Here is a 20,943-nt window from a genome sequence, read left to right on the forward strand (position 1 = left end):
AGGACATGCCACGACACCAAGGAGCACCTGGGCCAGGACGCGCAAGTGCCACTGTGGCTTGCCCTAAACCCGTGAAGCGCCGGCGGCCAGTTCACGCTCTCGTTGTGCTCGCGATGGCTTGTCCACCGGGCCAACGCCAGTGATACGGTAGATGGTATGTGCACCCGTTTCCTATACCTCTGCCTTGGCTGACCATGAATGAAGGCAGCGTGCATGTCAAGACGGGGTTGATGACCAAAACAAAATGAACATCGTGCCAATTTCGGTACTACGTCAGACGAGGAGGGCGAGGAGGAGCGGGTCGCCGCGAGTGGGTCAAAAGAAGACTCGGAGGTGAGCCTGTGTATTTTGCTCGTTGTGCACACCGTCCGCCCCGCGCACGAGCCCGGCTACGCGACTGTCCCTCCACGTACTTGTCTGCCCACGCAATCGTTTGCGCGCACGTCCGTTCGCGGCTGACTCGCCGGCGTGCACGTCCATCCACCCTGACTCACCTGCGTGCATATCCTCTTGCTCACCTGTCAGTCTGTTTACTCACCCGCACAATCACTTGCCCGCCTACAACACACACAAGCCTGGCCACGTACCGGAATCATCTGCTCATCCGCGCGCAAATCTACCTAGTATACAAAACCAAACGCGCTTCGAATCCACTCTAGTACCTACTCGCCGGCTCCTTCAATCCCTGCACAGCCATTTGCGCGCTCTGTGGCGCCCCTCACTCCACGTTTCCCTCCCCTTTACCGCGCACGGGCCTCAGGGGCTTGCTGCCACCTAACGAACCCCACCGCGCGCGTGATGCGGCCGCTGCTCATCTCGACCCTTAAACGCGTCACATGCGCCCGTATCATCTGCGTGAACGCCGCCACTCGCCCGCCACTCGCCCGCACGACTTCAAGATCACGAAGCACAACCGTCCATGAAGAGACCAGGTGCGTTCTCAGCTCTGCGTCGAGCACCGGTGACCACGGCGGCCAAAGACCCAGCACGGTCGGAGCGCAACCGATGAGTGGACCCCCCACGTGGAACACGGGCAAGCGAGAGGCGACGGCACACACGCCGACTGCGAGTGCACTGGGCGAATACCCAGCACGCAAGCACAGCCGACGAACGGACCCCACGCGCGTGAGCAAAAGACCGGCCACGGCAACGTTGGGCAAGGCCGGGGCACGCGCAATGCACGCCGACTGCGAGCGTGGAGGGCGAATGCCTACCACGCAAACATGGACGCCAAGCGGTCAGCGCACATACTGGGTGGACAACCGTTAGACAGCATACACGCCAACCGCGAGCGCGCTGGGCAAATGCCCAGCACACAAACACGGCCGACGAACACACGCAGGCGACGACGACACACATGGCGACAACGAGCGCGCCGGGCGAATGCCCAGCACGCAAACGTCACCGCCAAATGGACCGGCGACCGCGCGTGCATGACGGAAGAACGAGCGAGGGCGCGCGGAGGATTAGGCACGGACGGGTCATCAGCGGTGGGCAGGGCCGGGACACGGCAAGAACGGGCAGGCGCGAGGCGGAGTAGTCGGTGCGGATGGTGTGGGTTACAGAGACAGCACTCGGTAGACAGCTAGTGTCAACCCATAACATACTAGATAGTCGTTACATGATGCTCAGCAAACCGTAAGCGCGAGTTCAGCAAAGCGGATGAATTACCCCAATCCCTGTTACATGTTAACACTGTGACAGTTCCGTAGTGCGCTGACGGTATCTAATGAATTTGCGTTAGCATTGGTCAGCGCGTCACCGATCGTTAGAGCTCGTCAGCAATTTCCGACTTCTACTGATGTTGGTGAAAGAGGAGATGAAGCGGACCATCCGCTCTTTTGACTTCCATGCTGCGCGGTGGAATGGCCTCGTTCATGGCAGTCTAGGCCACCGCTCATACGCCATGCGTCAGCAAGCGCATTGGCGTACGCTAGGGGACGAGGCACACGTCTCTTTCACTTCGTTACCAGGAATGACTCCTATAGTCCGGACGGTACAGATGCCCAGAAGCGATGCAATGGATATCGATTGAGGCGCGGCAGGAGCACCAAATTAATACAGTGACGGAGAGGCGGTTTTGGATCGACAGACGAGCAGCTATGCAGTCGCAAGGACATTGTTAACGTCCTCAGTCTTGCACCACGGGACCGGCTCCATGCCTGCCCAGGAACCAACTGCGTCTTTGAGGAACCATGCAAAAGATACACGGTCGCCTTCGAATTCCGCCACTGAGTGGGGTAGAAGGTGTGCAGCAAAGGCGACTACACTGCCTGCTCGTTGGTCGACATCGATGGACAAGGTGGGGAATTGAATGTGGCCACCACTGAACTTTCCGACCGTCGCAAGAACATCGAAAGAGCCGTAGGATGCGCCGACGTCCAGATGCACAGGGCTCACGCGATTGCTGATGACCTGCACTGCTGAGAAGCAGGATGGCCAGTGAGTGAAGACGTTCTTGAGTCCCTCGTCCTGGTCTGCAAGTCGCAAGTTGGTGGACAGGCCTATTTTGCACTGTGCTGGGTGTATGACGCCGACAATTGCCATGATGAGAGCCGTGGTTGACTTTATCTCGTCGAGAAACTGGTAGCCGCACTCCTTGTTCTCATTAGTGAGGGTCGCCGATGAAGTGGGGGGCTCGCGACCAGTCTCCAAGGCATCACTGAGTAATTATATCAGGGTAATCCCGCCGACATGCTCACCTTCGATCCAACTGGGTACCATGCCGGTGCAAAGGTTGGTGTTCCATTGAGCACCGAGCCGTCAGACGCCGGCGTCTCGCGGAAATTGGTTTCTAGGCGACGCCAGCTGGGCTTTTGCTTCCTTTGAGCAGACTGTGGTGCATTTTGTTTGAACTGGCGACGCACCGTAGACAGTGCTTTGGTCATTTGCTTCTGATGCTCGATGAATGATCTGAGGAAGTGGCGGACGATGAGTAGACGTACCTGTTGCATAGAACTCAATATGTCGGGAAGATACCACAGAATGATCCTCCCAAACTTGTCAACGACAACGAATGGGGACGTGTGCGGCTCGTGCGGCTCATTGCCAGATCCAGCCGTCGGTCCGAATTCGTGCAATTGCACATCGTCAAGAATGATACGGTCTCGGAGCCTATTGAGACGGTCGCTATACCTTGCAGCATCCATGTCCGACCAGACTGTAGAATGCTGTGACAGACGTACAAGCGTGACGAATGAAGTACTAACTGGGTGAAACAATAGCCTCAGCGATCACATTGGCGGCATAAGCACAATCCGCCACAATAGACGGAGACAACAGCGCCGGCAGGTAAGACTTGCTAGGTGGAGGCATAGGGAAAACCTGCTGGCCTTCTCGTTCTTGCAGCCTCCGGTAGGCAATCATGGTCTCTCGGCGAAGCACCGCGTTGACGACCTCAATGTATCTGGAAGCTGCCAGTTTGTCAGTTGGGATCGTCTAGTAAGTAATGAAGTGCACAGTCATACTTGGGAGGTGTTCCATTGAGATGGGCTTGTATGGGACTGCTAATTCTGACGACGGTGGTGGTTGAGAGCAAAGAGCAAAAGCTTCTCTCAGCACGGAGGCTACTTTAGATCGGCCAGATTGCCTTTCCGATCGTGTGTGTGATCTGAGATCCAGTCATAATGACGCGCTTAGTGAAGGGAGTCATAGAATGCCGATGTTCCCATGCGCGATCGAAGACCAATGGAAGACCGATCGGCTGAGTTTCCTGATGTCGGATGGCCAAAATGGGTTAGCTCAGACATCTCACGGAGCCTGACTCAAACGGGAGCGGGTCGGCTAAGTGGAAAGACATTACATGCGCATTTCCTGGTGATGGCAACGGCAGCGCCCTCTTTTGGCGCTGTGTGCGCTGGCCCCCTTTGCACGCAACCAGCAACTCGACCCCCTCCTCTGCACAAATGGCTCCCTGGGATGATGCACAGACCAAAATTTTGGAAGGATCCGTCAAGCGATTCCGCGAGACTGCAGGGGCGAAGCGAGACGAAGTCGTTGCAGCCACCTTGGGCCTCTTGGAGCAGGTGGCGCTGGGACAACTGGAAGGTCTCACCCCAGAAGCTAGGACGACGGTCGGTCGCATTGGCCGAATCATCGTGGGGTGGGCTCATGTTTCCTCCAGGCTGTTCGGAAGTGGCTAGTGGATCGTTGCTCTATACGCAAGGAAAAGACGAAGCAAACAGGCGTCATGAAAGGGACGATACGGGGGTGCGACTTGTGGCTTGATGAGCACATGGAGGAGGTCCGAAGGGAGGCCTATGCAGACGGTACTAGCGACCCGTTGAACAGGTTTAACCGCACGTGGTGGGACCTGTGGGGAGACGAGGATGAAGAAGTACGAAAGGAGTATAAAGCGAAGGGGAGGGAGCTGCGGGCCTTGGTGAATGCTGACGGATGTAAGATAGCGCCCCGTGTTCTTCCTGCCCAGTACGTTTCTTCGTCGCTTCTCCACGTTCATTCAGACTGAACGGAGCCAGGTCATTGAGCAATTCCCTGGGGGTTTTGTGCCGGAGCTTTGAGCGGAAGGCGCTAATTGAGAACGGTGCATATTGCGTGGTGATGTATGCAGCACAGACAACAGACGAGGGCCCTGTAGTCGGATTGTAGGTGATGCGTCATGCCGAACAGACGGTATCTGATCTGTCGTCTAGAATCGACCATCAAGGGGAGCATGGAGTGTCGTCCAATTTCTCCGACGGTGTCATGAAAAACAAACTCTGGTCATCTCTATGGGACGAGTTCGGAGAGTGGTCGACGACCCAGCTGCAGAAAAAAGCAATGGTGGTGGACGGGACTGGGAAAGCTGGCAAACCCAGCAAAGCCCAAAAGAAGACGGACTTCGGACCGCTTCTTTCCATAGACGAAGAGACCGGTCTGCCACTGATGCTCAGTGGTGACGAGCTCGACTCACTGGCCGCCAGCGGGGTTGTTCAGAAATGGGCCGCCATTGTGAGGGAGTTCCTTACCAGGCAGTACTGTAAGCGACTCTGGTTTCTCTTGATCTGTGGTGCTTATTGTTTCCACAGTGGCTGCCAGCAATGGAACGGTTTCGCGTATACCCTGGAAAGCTCTACAGACTCGAGCTACGTGCCTCAGTGAGGAGATGTGGTTGCCCGACGTCGGATTTGCCGATCCATCGCATATGAGACGGGAGCAGATGATTGCCCTCTGCCGGCATTGGAGGACTGGACAGGATGGGCCCGACGGAGTGAAGGCGTTCCAGTTTCACAGCTTCATCGACCGCACTGGCGACCTGACCAGTGCCATGTATGACGAATATTTCCAACAGTGGACCAACGGGAAACCAACTCGGGAGGCGGAGAGACGGCGCGACGCCCAGAGACTGCAGTTCAACGCAGAGGGGCCTGCAAGTCCCGCTTCTACGGAGGCCGCAAGCAAAGAGCAAGATCGCAAAGGTATGCAGGGCATGCGTCTCGACTGCCCATTTTGACTGTCAAACAGCGTCATCAAAAGCGGCTCGCAAACGGAAACCGAAAAAGAGTGCGGCAGCTACATCCAAACCGCCCCCTAAAGCGAAGGCCCGCAAGGCTGCGTCTACAAAGGCGAAGGGCAAGAGACGGGTCACCATTGAAGACGAGTCTTCCGAAGAATCTCCGTCGGTCTCAGAGGATGAGTCTGTTCCATCAAGCGAGGTCGAAGAAAGCGACGAGAGCGGTCAGCACAGCGGGAGTGACGAGAGCGTACTTGAGATGCCGGAGCAGGCTTTTCAGGCCGGCCAGGAGATGCTGGTCGACTTTGCGGCCAAATGTCCAAAAGACGTCTCCCGGGGACGGAAACGATCACTGTTCCTGGCGTCTCTGTCCAGCGACTCGCGCTACAAGGCCGTCGTTACCGAATACATCCGTGCCTCCATGGGCGGTGGAGTCTCAGCTTTCAAGCCATCGTCCATCACTGTTGCGCCCTGGGCCGACTGGGGGTGGACATCACCGTCTCTTCCTGAACTTCCTCATGCTACTGTGGATGGCCTGTCGCGGCTTATCCAATTCCTTCAAACCGAGCCATGGAAACGGAACAATCATGCCAGTCTCAAGCATGTCGAGCAAGCACTCCTGGCGGTAGGCCTCGCTTTGCGTGACCTTCACAACAGCCAATTTGCCAATGATCCAGACGAGCCACCGCCTGCCCATGTCCCAGTCTACGTGCAAAACACCCTGCTAGACTTCCACAGTACAGCGGAGCAGCTGCTCGACGCAATCCATCCCATTTCCCGCTTATTAATCCTTGACCACCCACCTTCCGGCCCTTCAGCCTCAGCTGCGCCTAACTGGACTCCGCCTTCGCCAGTCTCTCAGTCAAGATCGGTGGAGCAGACTCCCGACCCCATCCAGATGTGGGACGGAGAAGACATACCTTGCAGACCCACTCTGAAGCTGAAGCGATTGCGCCGGGCTGCAGATGCCCGTGCCTCAAAGGGCGAGGGCAGCTCATCCCTCCAGCCCTCGGTGCACCTAGACCAGGCATCGACGATCAAACAGACGAACATTCAGCACAGACTGCCAGAAGCGGAGCAGGCGGAAGGTAGCGGGGCATCGGTGATCAAACAGACGAACATTCAGCACGAACTGCCAGAAACGGAGCAGGCGGAAGGTAGCGGGGCATCGGTGATCAAACAGACGAACATTCAGCACGAACTGCCAGAAGCGGAGCAGGCGGAAGGTAGCGGGGCATCGGTGATCAAACAGACGAACATTCAGCACGAACTGCCAGAAGCGGAGCAGGCGGAAGGTAGCGGGGCATCGGTGATCAAACAGACGAACATTCGGCACGAACTGTCAGAGACGGTGCCTCATGGGCTTTCTTTGGTGTCAGCGCCGAGCGAGGGTCATACCAGACTGGGGATCCAACAGACAAACGGAGACCGCGATCGACTGCCAGACGAAGCGGCTGGGCCGTCTCAACCGGGCAACGTTCGCAAAGAGACGACCACACCAAGCCCACAAATGGAGTCGCTCACCGTAGAGACGAAAGCAGCCGGAAGGACTCAGGTGGAGACGGAAGAGACGGAGTTGCCCGTGGAGACGATCGCCGTCCCAAGCGAAGATGCTGCCCTCAATGAGAACCAGGGCACGAGTGGTTCGTCTCGCGACCACAAGAGACGTGCAGAAGATAGAGACGGTAGCGAAGAAGCGACGCCCTCCATGAAGAAGCGAAGACACGTTGATGAGACGGAACCGCAGGCCAAATCCTCAGCGCCGACCACTTCATCTGAGGTAATGCCGCCACCGCCTCTTGCGGTGCCAGCACCTCTGCCGCTGCCTCCCATGCCTCCAGTTCAGCCTCCAGCACCCATTCCAGTGCAGCCAGGCATGGGAGCATTGGCGGAGCCGTCTAGACGGTCTCAACGCCTTAGCAGAGGGGGGCAGCAAGCGCGGGAGCGTCAGAGGAAAATCAACCTGGGGAAATTGCACGAGTAGCACGTACATTTGTCAAAGCAGCCAGTTTGACATTTCTTGTGCAATGGAATTCCTGTCTGCTTGAAAAGCACCCGAGTCGAACCTTTGCTTGCAATAGAAAAGACGGTACATGACATTCCAATATGATTGCGACGGTACTACAATACAGGCGGCGCCACGGGCTCACTCGGATGGGTCAAGACCTTCGTCCATGTCAACGTCCGATCCTTCGTCTGCAGCCTCAGAGCCAGACGAGATCTGCCCTGGGGATCGCGTCTCGCTGGCCGCCGGAGTGTCGTAGCGACCCAGCGCACGGAAGGACGTACCAAACGGAATGGGCGGGGCAGGGGGGGCAGGCGGGGCGGGAGAACGGAAGAACCGCGGCGGGACGGGTGGGGCGGGATTGACGGGATTGAGCCGGAACTCCCTGGTGGGGCCAACCCTCCGATCCGGCTCTTCCTGAACTGGCGAGAGGGGCTTATGGCGAGCGACAACCTCCGCGCGGCGGGGAAGGCGCCGGAGTGAGAGGGCCGGCATGGCAGCCACCAGGTCGTCTCCAGCCTCAGGCACCGGACGTGGTGGGGACGGCGGCGGGACGATTTGAAGATCGACCGGTTCGTCCTCAGCCTCGACCTTGAGGTGGTGGACCTGAGCCTCGAGCCTGAGGTGGAGCTCGTCAATCTTGCCCAGGAGCCTTTCCTCGACGTCTGTGACGCGGCGAAGGGTGGCATCCATGGCGGCCTGGACACCGTTCTTGGCAATGTCGAGGTTGGTGCTCATTTTGCTGACCGAGCCGATGTGGCCTCTTATCTCCCTTTGATTGAGGTTGAGGCTCTCGATCTCCTCCGCCTTTTCGCACACGTTCTGCTCGAGGTCTTCGAGGCGCTCCGTGACGTGCTGGAGGGTCTGCAGCTGGGCGAAAGGCCACCTCTCTTCCGCAGCCCGCTCCAACTTCTCCAGCCGGGCTGCCAGGGCCATCCGCTCCTGCCTCTCGTCCTGGAGCTGGCGGGCGAGAGATTCGAGCATCTTGTTGCACTCGTCGTGACTCACGGAGGGAGCTGGGACTTCAAGAGACGAGGGGGCCGTCTCTCCGATGGGTCCGTCCTGCGCGTCGAGTGCCTGGAATTCCAGAAAAGACGGGGGTGCCTTTCCAGTCAGTGTGGTGGGTAGATGGGGAAAGAGTGGCTGACCTGGGGACCGTCTACCTGCATGCTGTCGACGTCGACTTGCATGCCATCCGCGTCTTCCTCGTCGTCGTCGTCGTCTTCCTCGTCCGCTTCTTCGTCCTCGGCCTCCTCCTCTTCTTCGCCCGCACCGGACTCTTGTGGCGGATCCACCTGCGTCGCCTCCACGATCTCGACGTCACTGTCGTGGGCGGGAGCTGCCGGTGGTGCGACTGCGGCCTTGCCCTGCTCTGCCTTTTCGCCGTCGTCGTCCGAGACGAGGATCGTCTTCTGCTTGGGCAGTTTGAGCGCGGGGACGCGCTTACCCTTGCGGATCGCCTGCTGTCTCTGCTCGACCCAGGCCAGCACCTTGGGGTCTACGTGCGCCTTCTGGCCGTCCCAAGTGTCGAGGTCGACCAGGAAGCCGTGGACGTTTTCGGCGGTTTTGAGGCGGTCGTCGTAGAAGGCGAGCTCCGAGTAGGGCAGGCCGGCACGAATCCGCTTGTGGACCCATTCCCGCCAAAGGCTCGCCATCTTTCCGGCACCTGCGTTCTTGGCCGGAAGTCCTTTGAAGTTGCGCGGGCAGAGGCTGCAGAAGCCCTTGTCCTTCGAGCAAAAGCCGCAGCGGCCCGCCGTGGTGCCGGTCTTCGGGTTGACCGGGTACTCGCACTTTTGCCTCGCATGGCGGCACGAGGCGCATGGCAGAGGCTGAAGCAGTCAGACAGCCTGCCAACAGATATGATCGTCACTCACCGTAGCGAGGACCTCCACGAGGTCGTCGTCATCTTCTACCGCCTCTGGTGGGGGACCATCGACCGTCTTTCCGCCTGCCTTGGTGCGGTCGGCTTTTTTCTTCGACGGGCTTGCCGTCTCTTGCTGCGCGCCTTTCTCACCTGCTGCCTGGGGCCGCGCCGTCTTTTGCTCTGCAGGCTTGCCACCACTGGCCATCTTCGACTTGGCGAGTGCAGCCTCTGCAGCCTCTGCCGCCTGGTCTTCAGCCAGCTTAGTCGCCTTCGCACGCTCCGCCGCCGCCGCCGCCTTCGCCGCCGCTGCCCGGTCCTGAGCCGCCCTGCCTGCCGCCCTCGCCGCCGCCGCTGCTTGCATGGATGCCTTGGAGGGCCCCGCGCCGACCGCCTTTTGCAGCGGCTGGTCGTCTTCAGACGTTTCTACGTACGCCTTGGACTTCGGCGGCGGCTTTTTCTTCTCCGTCCGGATTCGCTTCAAGGCGGTGGCGGTCACGCCGTCCGCAGCGAATACGCGCTTCTTGCCCTTCTCTACTGCAGAGGGCGGCATCGTCTCTGTGAAATGTCAGCTTCGTCTGGGTGCAACGCGGATGCACTTACCCTCGGCCGCGTCGCTTCTCCCTGCCGCCGCTGACGAAGAGGCGGTTGGAGCGGCCGACGAAGGGCCGCCTTTGGATGCCTCTGCACCTGAATGGAGTCAGCAGATGACCGCGCCCTTCGTCTCCAACGCACCTCGTCTCCACCATCCCACCGCTCTGGCTGCCTGTTGCCCGTAGTCGACGTCGACGATGAAATCCCGGTCGATAACCTCGCCAATGAGCGGGTCATCGGCGCGAATGTTGGACATGCGAAAGCCGACTTGCTGGTTGCCGAGCTGCTCATAGGCGGACGCCATAAGAGGCGGAACCGAGAGGGTGCCGTCGTCGGCCGACGCAGCCACCTTAGTCCAATAGCTCTCCTGGAGTCGATCATTAGTCAATAGATCTGGATGACAGATCGATTACGTGCAATGAAAGTCATGAGCGCCATCTGCGCAGCGGGCCGTTCCGGCCCTGGGGCATCCAGAGCGGCGGCGATCCGTCCAGCGACGTCCAAAACCTCCTCCTTGCTGATGCCCTTGCCAGGCACGTCGGACGGAGCAGTGGGGGCGGCGGCGTGAGCAGGCATGTCGAGCAAGTGATCGAGCAAGTGAGAGGCTAGAAATGTTGAAGGTGATTGTGGGATTTTTGAATTGGGTGGAGGGCATAGACGAAAGAGAAGAGAAGAGCAGGCGGACTTGGCATTTTATGCAGATCTACTCACGTGACTAGCTCCCACGCCACCTTTGCAGGACCTGGACAATCCGCTTGCAACTTCAACTTGACCTTGAATTGCAACCATCTCCCCGCCGGTCGCCTCAGTCAGTCTTTCGCTTCTATTGCCGTGCTCAAGCCGGTCAGTCTTTCGCTTCTATCGCATCAGTCCGGTTCCACTGACTTCGATACACTGACCTCAATGCTGCAGTCTATGCCACCCAGCCGACCAATCACTGAACGGCAACGGGCCAAGTCTGGTGAGCTGCTCGACTGACTTCGCAGCGGAATCGCTAAAGAGGCCCCAGCGAGGCGGCGTGCTGGTCCCGCAGCTGCACCGTCTCGCCCGGCTGCGTCCGAGTCGCTGCCACCTCTCGCTGCGATTCGTCCGTCTATCAATATCTCGCCTCTTCGGCGAGTGCATCGGCAACCGGCCCATCCAATAGACGCCCCCGCATGGCCGGCCGCCGATCGACCGTCCATTGTCGTTTCGCCTCTCCGTCGACGCAATCCCGTTCTTCCACCGCCTCCGCCTTTTCCCTCAGAGGCGCTATGGCCACCTCCGGACCGACCGACAATCGCGATCACCCCGCTGCGTCGACGCAACGCGGGGAACCAACCAGCGTCCCCAGACCAGCACAGTGCGACTCCATCTGTTTCCACAGAGAGGGCGTCACCTCCTCCCAACCGCCCGACCATCACCGTCCACCCCCTCCGACGACGAAACATAGAGAATCCGCCTATCCCGGGCCCTAGCTCAAGCGGTTCAAATCCGCCTCTCGTCCCCGACGATCTTTGGCCCCCTCCGGACCGACCACACATTGCCATCGCGCCTCTGCCTCGACGGAACGCAGTGGCTGCACAGCCCGACGCAGTGCCTGCACAGCCAATGCGTCGGAGGCGGCGTCGAGCACCACTGCGCGCACCGACTCCAATGGCTTTGCCGCAACGTGGACCCATGGCAATCGATCCCGCCCTTGCCCGCCGGCTCAAACGCGGATGCAACCTGGAACGCCTCCTCTCGCTTCGCCCTCGCAAGCCGCGTCGTTTCATGGTAAGCCGCTTCTCTGATACCGTCTAAGACCGCTCATCATTTGGCTTTTCAGGCTCAGCTGAGCGACGGCGCCTGGATTCAAGGCCTTACATTCAGTGCGACAGGCCAAGGTATGCTTCTGACGCTTCTTCACACCTCTGCTGACCTGCAGTCAGGTGTATGGATTATGGAGAGCACCGCCTTTGAGGACGGTCCACCCCAGCAAAACCAAGGGCCGATTGCAACCGTCAACGGCGTCGAGCAGTATGAGTTCGAGGCAATCGTCAGTCATGGATACGTAGGTACTTCGCTTCTTTATGAGATTCGATGGACGGGTTGGGACGACACGACATGGGAGCCGTCTGAAAACTTTGACAATACCGAAGCGGCATCCGACTATTGGAACGGAAGAGGTGGGCCAGCGTGACGAAGGTTCCTGACGTAGCACTGTACATGTACTTCCATCGCCTGCAATTATTGTACAAGGGCCCTGCCCAGTTTGCTATGTCGAAAACCCACATCCACCTGCAGTCGCCGTCCACCGTCTGTTGCAAACAAGTCGCTCCGATGGTGAGTGGATTACATCCGTCCCTGTCGCGGACGGCTGGAATTGGCACAACGGCTTGTGCGAGGCTGCCTCATGCAAGTGTAGAAATTCTTCGACAAGTCATCCGTGACTAAATTTACCCGGTCTCTTCTCTCCTGGATGACGTCCAGGAAAATTGAATGGATGCAGGGACGGTATTGCCCTCCACTCATTCAGAGACGGAGAAAGAGACGAGACGAGACGAGAGGGGAGTGTAGACGGTGCTCGCATATAACAGCCTGAACAGGCCAATCTCTTCAAAATTGGAAGACGATTGGCCTGCTGAGGCCGTTACACGCCTAGACAAGAGACGGAGTGCATGCAATGAGGGTACACAAACCTTGTCATCCGCGAATGTTACAGCGCTCTTATATATACCCGAGGCGATCCTCGCCTTTGAAAGCCATTCTAAATCTTGAACATTCGATACCCTTCGGCAACATAGCAGAGGTCAGTGCACCCCTCATGAACCCGAGATGATCATCAGCTCGCCAATCCCAATAGCTGGGCCTACCATCTGCTGGCCCCAATGCCGTAATGGTAGATAGCCACCACCATCATACACGGCCTACATCATTATAGGCGGCCACCGCCGCCAACCGGCGTCCCGCTACCGTCCAGCGGTGTGAGACGGAATGCACCGCCAATGGCCGTGGAGGCGAACCACCGTCCACAGGTGACATCGGCCGGCATTGGCTGGCTAGATGGAATGGGTTATTCCACCACGTCCGCTACCCATTCATCATAGGGTAAAGACGCTGCCTGGTGTGCGCTTGTGCACGAATCATCGAGGAAGCGATATTGCGATTATAATGACAGTTATGGAATGACACGAGCTCTACATGGCAGATGGAGGGCAGCCTCGTGTTCGATTAGTGAGCCTGCCAGTGATGAGCCGGTTTGGTGTGACAAGGCGTTGAGCGTTGGCTCGACGAGATTGCACCTTCTTTTCCGAGAGGAGGAGGGATCCATTTGCGATGCGCCACCCTGCGAGTAAGTCACATCACATGAGTACCTTACAGGTGTCGCCGGCCCGATGGTGTGGGCCGGATCGCGATCCGAGAAGACGGGGCCCAAAAAGGCAGGGTGGTTGTTGTCCGTGCACTGCGGGCATGCCATCTCCGTCGACGGTCGAGGGACTTCCATTCCAGCTCGCACCCTACGAATTCTTGCGATTGGCTTCAAACTCTGTGACACGCGCTGTTCCTGTCACGTCAACGCCGCAGATGCGAACCCTTGTTGCGTAGCTGCTGCGGCGATATGCCGGCCTGTTTCTGCGAAGCCGTTGTGCGTAGTAGCGCATACTACCAGGATACATCGCATCCTCCACGGACACTTCCACTCTCGCCTGAACAGAAATGTCCACCGACGCTATCATCGCTGCGAAAGCGGACAACGCCGCAATGCCACGCATTGAGGACGGGCTCCGAGTCACCGGGAGCAAGCCAGCGGCCATGCAAATCGACGCGGCTGCAACGCCGACGCGTCCAGGCAGGGAAGCCTGGTTAGTCCTCGCCGGAAGGTATGTCCCCCGCCACAGACCTACGGCTAATCTCATCGCCTGCTGCCCACATCTTTCCAGCTGGCTTCTGCTCTTCACAATGTTTGGCTACACAAATGCATTCGGTGTCTACCAGGACCTGCTTACGACGGCCAAGACATCGACTCCATCCAACATCAGCTGGATCGGGTCTACGCAACTCTTCTTCTTCAATGCAACTTGGCCTTGCCCGCGGGCAGGCTGCTCGACAAGGGCTACTTCAGACACACCATGGTCTTTGGCTCCGTCCTCTATGTGTTCTCGTGAGTATCGAGTCACCATGTGTGGCCCTGTGACATCGCTCAATTAATCCTCAAATTGTATGTAGGCTCTTCATGGTCTCCCTCGCCCATGTCACCAGCTACTACCAAGTGTATTTGTCCTTGGGCATTGGCATGGGCCTTGGCTCAGGACTGTTATACGTCCCTGCCGTCGCAATTCAAGCTCACTACTGGAAAGAGCGCCGTGCACTTGCCATGGGAGTAGTCATCACCGGTGAGCATGTCGCGCCGCAACTCTGAACTGCGCGCTGTACCGACAATGCCTGCTTCCAGGTTCTTCTTTCGGCGGGATCATCTACCCGATCCTTTTGAACCAATTGTTGTTCGATAGACAAATCGGGTTTGGACCAAGCGTCCGCGCGACCGCTTACCTCACATTGGGCCTGCTGGTCGTCGCCAACTGCCTCATGCTGCTCGGTCTCTCCACAGGCACCGCCAAGGGAAATACACCACCGCCTCGCCCCTTCTCGATGAGGGCCGTACTGACGGATGTAGCGTACATGGTCTCTGTCGCTGGGTGCGCCGTCTTCTCCTTTCCAGTGTTACGTTCGGCTAGAGTTTTGCAGATTTTTCATGGTATTTTGGGGTCTCTTCTTCCCGTGTATGTCCGCATTGAAGAGGTGCACTTGATGACATACGCTGATTCTTTGTCAGATTTCTACTTGCAACTATTCGCGGTCTCGCATGGATTGAACGCGACGTTTGGGTTCTACACCGTGCGTATGGTTCACTGGTGAACCACGCACTCGCCAACCCACTCACTGTCCACACAGCTCGCCATCCTGAACGCAGGCTCCGTGTTCGGGCGCACGATGCCCAACATGCTCGCGGACCACCTCGGCCCCCTCAACATGCTCACCGCGGTGTCCTTCGGCGCGGGCATCCTCATCCTGGCGCTCTTTGGGATCTCCAGCGTCGCCAGCGTCGCCGTGTTCGCCGTGCTCTATGGCTTCTTCTCGGGTGCAGGTACGCCTCAGGTGCGCTTGCGTCGCCTCTCACTGCTTACCGCCGCTTCCTCTGCGGCCGGCGTCCCCAGTGCTCTCCTTGGTGTCGCCGGCGCTAGCCTCCTTGTCGCCCCACCCGAGTCAGATCGGGTACGCTGCCCACGGAGTCCTCTGTCGCGACCTGACTTCCGATGCTCATCCTCCACAGCGCCCGGCTTGGCATCGCGTTCTTCCTCGGGTCCGTCTGCAACCTCACCGGCACGCCCATCGACGGTGCCCTCCTGACCGCTGGGCCGTACCACTGGTACCGCCCGATCATCTTTAGCGCCGTAAGTCACCAACTGCAGACGGCGGTCGCGCTCGAAGCCCGGGAGCTGACACGGCGACATTGCAGACCACGATTCTCGTTGGCGCGTTCGTGATCGGCGTCGGGAGGACCCTGAATGCGAGGCGGCGCGGCACGCCCTGGGTGTAGTGCGGCCTGCAGCCCGGTGCTTAGCAGCAGAGCTACAAACGCATGGCACGGTGTATGTTGTGCGAGCTGGACTGTCGATAGATATCATCTCGACGATGTTCTGGTGCCAGTGGAGACATAGGGGCCCGTGTTATGCCCCGCGGCTGCTATGTTCAGGTATATCCGTCGGCTCCTCTGCTACAGACTTGGTGTACGCGGCTGCGGCTGCTTAGAGAGCGTTGTGGTTAACTGGCCTTGTGCGTGCCATCAATGGACTCATGCCATTCATTGCGAGAGGTGGAGGGTGAGAAATCGTGATCAACCCACCAACGCACTCATCAGCTACGTGGGTTGCCTGGAGGCTGGGAGAAAATGGCGGCGAAGAGTGGGCAGAATTCGGCAGGTGAGCGATGCGCGGAACGATATCAATGGCTCTGGATCTGGCATCCGGTACTCATTTCGATCGCTACTGTACAACACGAACGTAAGACGCGCGCATGAAGTGGTCTGGCGACAAGAATGCTAAGACTACAGCTGTCGAATGTTTGAACTCGACATCCCAACTTTCATTTCCTCACCTTCTCGGTTTATAGTTGGGACCTGGGTAGTGGCGGTAAGGGTTGTCCAGATAGGGCTTTGACAAGCTCGGAAGCTAAGCACCCAAAATGAGTCAACATACGGCCAGTCGTATTGATGATGCGCACGACGGCGACTTACCCAGCTCATCAGGCGCCTCTTGGACGATCTACGTGCCATAGTCTGAGCGCCACGCACACCGGGCTCAGAGTCAGAGGTTCAGGAGTGACACTCACAAGGTGGCCAGCGCCCCCGACGCGGACGTTGCTGGCGTTCTCGGCCCTCCTCCAGACCGTTTCCTGTGTCATTGCCGTCCCGCCGGTCCTAACGCGCACGTCAACGAGAGTGTCTAGGCATAGGCTAGGCGATAGCTCACGTCACATTCGACTTGGCGCTCATGATCCAGTGGAGGCCGAGCCCGGAAGGGATGTCTTTCAGACCCGTCCACGTCTCGTAGCACACGTTCCACTCGCAGTAGACGACCGCCTCGTCGAACGGCCGGGTCTTCAGGCGGACAGCACCCGGGGCGTCGCCGCACTGCTCGATGAGCCCGTGCTCGACAAACACATCCACGACATCGAGGTGCCAGGTATTCGAGGATCGCGACTGCAGGATGTCGCTCTTCGCGTGCGCCCTGCATGGCCGGATGTCTGTAAGGCGATTCTCCCGCACTACTCCACGAGCGACGCACCTCGATGGCCACCGACTCCGCTTGCTCAGCGCACCCCGGAGGAGGAGATCGAGTCCCTTTCCCCGAGTGAACGTCGGGGGAGTGATCATGGGTTCGACGAGAATAAGTCGTTGGAAGAGCCCTGGTTGTTCTATTGCCACCCGAGTGCTGAGAAGGCGATGAGTGTCTCCTTGTTAGCATCACAGTGGGTTACTATGAGACGATCGAGTCACCTACATCGTAGTTCCTCCATACGAGTGTCCAATCCCGATGACCTGGCGCCGCTCAGGTCGTGTCCCGATGTATGCCAAGCGGGGAGGGAGAGGTGCAGAAGAACAGTGGACCGGTAGGTAGTGAAGGAGGAAATTGCATATGTCGCGACACTGATCCTGCCAGTCGACTCGACCTATCCTCAGTGTCGTGTCATAACTGCACAGAGAGCGAATACGTACAGACGTCCCGCAGCTCTCTGTCGTTCAGAACGCCCGAATCACCATGCTGCACCGACTCAAACGACCACACCTCGTCAATAAGCAGCGACGCATCCTGTTGTGCGTGGGAGAACAGGCGGACCAAGGTGGGCTCCCAGATCTGAGATGTGTACGAGATCAATGTTGCTCTCAGGCGTCAGTGGTGAGACTAACCTGACGAGGAAAGCCCGTCGCGTGGGTGAGGAACAGCGTCATCCCGCGGTTGCGCAGGTCGATCGGAGGATCTTGGCGGACATACCGGTCGACGCAGTTCCACAGCGCCGCCTGCGACCCTCCCTTGTACTGTCTCTGTGCCGGCCCAGTCTCGAATTGCACCTTCGCGTCGATGAGGGCGTGCGCCAGGGCCTTTGCGTCGACGCGCTCGCTTCTTGTCGCATCCTCTCGCAGGGGAGAGGTATAAGGGAGCGACCGCGGGCTCGCTGCGGGGATCAAGTGAGACGTCCTCCTGTAATTCGCCACGTTCGCTGGTCCGGGGAGGTTGTGGTCGAGTGCAGTGGAGTATGCCTGAGGTGGCATGAGGGGCAGAAGCGGAGGCACAGGGATCCCGTCGCTGGTAGGTTGGCCGCCGTATCTTGGGTAGCAGAGGGGCGGACTGACGGACATGGTGTTCGACGACGAATGGCACTTAGTGGACAGGCAAGATTACCATGGCATTAAACGCGTTCCTTCGCATCTTACCGAGTCTATGGTACGTGCGCGCTCTCGATATAAGGTTTGCGTTTGTACGGCCCTCAGAGTCATAGCTTCTCCCAGAACTTCGCCATGCGGGCCACTTTCAGCTGGAAGGCCTCGATATTATCGGGGCATTGAGGTACCAGAATTTGGCAGAAGAAGGCGTGACGCGCAGAGTTCTGATGCTGACCCTGCGGTCAACGTAACTCCGAAAACCACCGCAGGAAGGGAACGATATCAGCTGAGTGTCAAGTGCTTCCTTCGCATTCATTTCACAGACCCCAGATCCTGTGGTGGTGTCCTTGTTGCTGTCAATATTTCGACGCCAATATCACACTGGTTGACCTTGTTGAAATACATATGTATATGTCACCAATGGATTTATGACCGCCGGCATAAAACAATAGTACCCGAGCTACCATCCTCTGTGTCGCGTTGGGCATGGGTCTCGAATACTTTGCCGTCCTCAGGCTGACGAGCATGCCTGGTCCTCTGCTTCCCGTCGTGGGCTTTGCTTTGGTAGGTCGGCTACAATCGGCTCACTGTTGCCGTGGCCACTGAACATCTATCGCAGGTTGCGCACCTCTGGTTCAAGAAGTACGAGCCGACGGACGCCCTCTCACTCAGCGTTCTACTTGGCTTGTTTCCGGCCATACCGGTCCTCCTGACGCCCCTCAGACTCTCATCTTCCACACCACTCATCGTCCTAGCGGGCTATACGTCTTTCTACATTGCTCTGCTGTTGTCTATTGCTATCTACCGGGTCTCGCCGCTGCATCCACTCTACAAGTATCCGGGACCATTGATTGGAAAGCTTTCAAGCTTCCACTTGGTGTACGTTGCTGCCCGAGGCAAGCAACATTGCTACTTTAGGAGAATGCATGCGAAGTACGGTCGCGTTGTTCGCCTGGGTAAGCGACATTTGTCCCGCTCTGACATACCACCGGTATGGATGACATGAATTTTCTGACAGGGCCGAACGTCCTATCCATCGTGGATGTGGAGATGCTCCCTTCGATCCTCGGCGTAGACGGTATGCCGAAGGGCCCAAGTACGTTCCCATGTCTCACAGCCCTGTATGCAAGTTGACGACGGCTGTAGTGTGGGATGGTCGACGCATCTCCGGAAAGTATGGGCAGATTGCTGCCGGAATTGCCAGAGGCGACCTCGTGGGGACTCGTGACAAACATATCCATGCGGAGGCAAGACAATTGTGGAGTCACGGCTTCACGAGTGCATCTGTCAGGAAGTATGAGCCCACCATCATCCGACGTGTGGGACAACTCGTCGAAGCACTCGAAACGCAATGTTCTCCCATTCAAGGCAGTACAGATACTCCCGTGGACATGTCAATATGGCTGAACTTCTTCACGTAAGTACCCTTTCGGACTTCGCGCGAGCACGATACTAGATATTGAACAGGTTTGACCTCATGGGAGACCTGGTGTGAGCTACAAAGAATGTGAGGTGTCGCAGTCTGTGTACTGATCATTATTGGTACAATAGTTTCGGAGGACCCTTCGACTTTCTGTGCAACGGTGATAAAGATGGCATGGTCCGCACCATAATGGATAGCCTACGGTACGTCGACTCATATCTATTCAGAAGCCTGAGGGTGGGTCTCTCATGCGAGTAGTCTGTCAAGTCTTACCGGTCATATCCCCTGGTCGTTCAAGACTCTCATGAAACTTCCTTTCTTGCGATCGCAAACCCAGGGCATCGGGGAGTTTGCTCGTCAACAGGTCTTGAGGAGGTTGAAGAACGGCCCTCTACATGATGATCTGTTGTACCATCTCGTGAGCACGTCCGCCTATGCTGTACAGGTGGTATCGCGATCTCATATGCGCGCTGACCCGTGGCAGAACGATGAGGAAAACATTGACAATGGACCAGCTCCCTTGCCAGTTCTTGTTACTGCCGCCGTCGCAGCGATCATAGCAGGCTCAGAGACAACCGCATTCGCTCTGAGCGGTGTGCTGTGTGCGATTATCGCGCACCCATCGTGCTATGAGCGGTTGCAATCCGAAGTGGACGCTATTTTTCCTGCAAATAACGGATTACCGGCCGATTTTGCCGAGCTTGCGTAGCTTGAGTACCTCAATGCAGTCATGTGAGTCCCTCCGGCCTACGAGTGCTAGTCTGATTCATTCATACCGACATGATAGCAATGAAGCCTTGCGTCTATTTCCTCCAATACCGACATCGCTACAGCGTGCACCCGCCCCCGGCAGTGGAGGCCACTACATTAGCCCAGAGTACGTTTCATCATCTGCGTCCAGTAGCTGCTCCAATGAACTAACTGTGCGCACAGCATGTTTATCGCGGAGGGGATTGCGGTCTATGTCCCGCCCTACGCATACCATCGTGACCCACAGTACTTCTATCCCGACCCAGACGCATTCCGACCGGAGCGCTGGCTGAAAAGCGAAGACGGTGCGACGAGCGGTGTCCTCACACCGAGTGCGTTCATGGCGTTCTCCGCGGGGCCAGCGAACTGCATCGCCAGATCGCTGGCACTCATGCAGATGCGAATCGTGCTCGTGTCCCTTCTCCAAGTCTTTGACATACACTTCCCCGAGGGATACAGTAGCGAGCATTGGTCGGACAGTCTAGAGGATCGGTTCGCGATGGCACAGGAGGCGTTGCCCGTGGTCTTGAAACGCCGCCTGTAGTACTGACCTTCGTAAGACACTGTTTGGGTGGACCTTGATATATAGGGAATAAGGAGATTAGATTACCGTCTTGTATCGTACTGCAGTACCGACTGGGACGTGGGGATTAGCACTGAATTGATTTCTCCTCACTTCGGTGGTCGTACGCTTGCCCCACTTCCGAGTCCCGATGACATGGGACAAGGCCAAACGTACCTAAAATCAAGAAGATATTGCCAGCGATGGCGTTGCGCACAAAGGACCATCCCCGCGCTGGAACTTCCTTGCCGTCCTTGAACGTGGTCGAGCCTCTGTGAGCGGTACCGGTCAAAGAAACCCGAATTCCAGGCTAACATGGCATGCATACTTGACCATGAATCCTATGTCTGCAATCGTAGAGTAGACCCTGGAGTCAGGTCAAGGAGCTCGACG

The 20,943-nt window shown here is 57.7% G+C and overlaps 6 protein-coding genes across 6 annotated transcripts; 4 read left to right on the forward strand and 2 right to left on the reverse strand.

Moving 5' to 3' along the window:
* Positions 1-3,905: 3,905 nt before the first annotated feature.
* Positions 3,906-7,436, forward strand: C8Q71DRAFT_859705 (uncharacterized protein; the record flags this gene model as incomplete). The annotated part of the gene is made up of 6 exons (XM_047927680.1): positions 3,906-4,073; positions 4,124-4,428; positions 4,479-4,604; positions 4,653-4,978; positions 5,028-5,417; positions 5,464-7,436. The coding sequence occupies 6 exons, from the start codon at positions 3,906-3,908 to the stop codon at positions 7,434-7,436; spliced, it is 3,288 nt and encodes a 1,095-aa protein (XP_047776689.1).
* A 162-nt stretch (positions 7,437-7,598) lies between these two features.
* C8Q71DRAFT_859706 (uncharacterized protein) lies at positions 7,599-10,488 on the reverse strand (the record flags this gene model as incomplete). The annotated part of the gene is made up of 6 exons (XM_047927681.1): positions 7,599-8,561; positions 8,606-9,286; positions 9,332-9,876; positions 9,922-10,008; positions 10,054-10,279; positions 10,315-10,488. The coding sequence occupies 6 exons, from the start codon at positions 10,486-10,488 to the stop codon at positions 7,599-7,601; spliced, it is 2,676 nt and encodes an 891-aa protein (XP_047776690.1).
* Positions 10,489-10,815: 327 nt separating this feature from the next.
* C8Q71DRAFT_859707 (uncharacterized protein) lies at positions 10,816-12,073 on the forward strand (the record flags this gene model as incomplete). The annotated part of the gene is made up of 4 exons (XM_047927682.1): positions 10,816-10,873; positions 10,922-11,667; positions 11,720-11,777; positions 11,823-12,073. The coding sequence occupies 4 exons, from the start codon at positions 10,816-10,818 to the stop codon at positions 12,071-12,073; spliced, it is 1,113 nt and encodes a 370-aa protein (XP_047776691.1).
* Positions 12,074-13,590: 1,517 nt separating this feature from the next.
* On the forward strand, positions 13,591-15,472 carry C8Q71DRAFT_859708 (MFS general substrate transporter; the record flags this gene model as incomplete). The annotated part of the gene is made up of 11 exons (XM_047927683.1): positions 13,591-13,754; positions 13,815-13,922; positions 13,973-14,035; positions 14,101-14,267; positions 14,327-14,570; positions 14,620-14,654; positions 14,708-14,769; positions 14,827-15,019; positions 15,090-15,147; positions 15,206-15,326; positions 15,392-15,472. The coding sequence occupies 11 exons, from the start codon at positions 13,591-13,593 to the stop codon at positions 15,470-15,472; spliced, it is 1,296 nt and encodes a 431-aa protein (XP_047776692.1).
* A 535-nt stretch (positions 15,473-16,007) lies between these two features.
* Positions 16,008-17,850, reverse strand: C8Q71DRAFT_157312 (alpha/beta-hydrolase). The gene is made up of 8 exons (XM_047916661.1): positions 17,342-17,850; positions 17,150-17,288; positions 16,935-17,097; positions 16,719-16,865; positions 16,404-16,661; positions 16,264-16,351; positions 16,169-16,196; positions 16,008-16,103 (listed from the first exon to the last, which is right to left on the reverse strand). Exons 1-8 carry the CDS (start codon positions 17,789-17,791, stop codon positions 16,039-16,041), a joined length of 1,338 nt encoding a protein of 445 aa, XP_047776693.1. The 5' UTR covers positions 17,792-17,850; the 3' UTR covers positions 16,008-16,038.
* A 490-nt stretch (positions 17,851-18,340) lies between these two features.
* Positions 18,341-20,532, forward strand: C8Q71DRAFT_797884 (cytochrome P450; the record flags this gene model as incomplete). The annotated part of the gene is made up of 10 exons (XM_047925775.1): positions 18,341-18,379; positions 18,435-18,771; positions 18,834-18,911; positions 18,962-19,232; positions 19,283-19,306; positions 19,367-19,441; positions 19,497-19,656; positions 19,723-19,943; positions 20,026-20,115; positions 20,172-20,532. The coding sequence occupies 10 exons, from the start codon at positions 18,341-18,343 to the stop codon at positions 20,530-20,532; spliced, it is 1,656 nt and encodes a 551-aa protein (XP_047776694.1).
* Positions 20,533-20,943: the final 411 nt, after the last annotated feature.

Source organism: Rhodofomes roseus (genome assembly GCF_022264815.1).
Source record: "Rhodofomes roseus strain CIRM-BRFM 1785 chromosome Unknown C8Q71scaffold_16, whole genome shotgun sequence".
Classification (NCBI taxonomy): domain Eukaryota; kingdom Fungi; phylum Basidiomycota; class Agaricomycetes; order Polyporales; family Fomitopsidaceae; genus Rhodofomes; species Rhodofomes roseus.

Coding starts and splice junctions, on each gene's coding strand:
- C8Q71DRAFT_157312 (XM_047916661.1), bottom strand. CDS start 17,791: ATGTCCGTCAGTCCGCCCCTCTGCTACCCAAGATACGGCGGCCAACCT. Junction 17,289..17,341: donor CGACGGGCTTTCCTCGTCAG/GTTAGTCTCACC, acceptor TACACATCTCAG/ATCTGGGAGCCCACCTTGGT. Junction 16,662..16,718: donor CGGAGTCGGTGGCCATCGAG/GTGCGTCGCTCG, acceptor CCGGCCATGCAG/GGCGCACGCGAAGAGCGACA.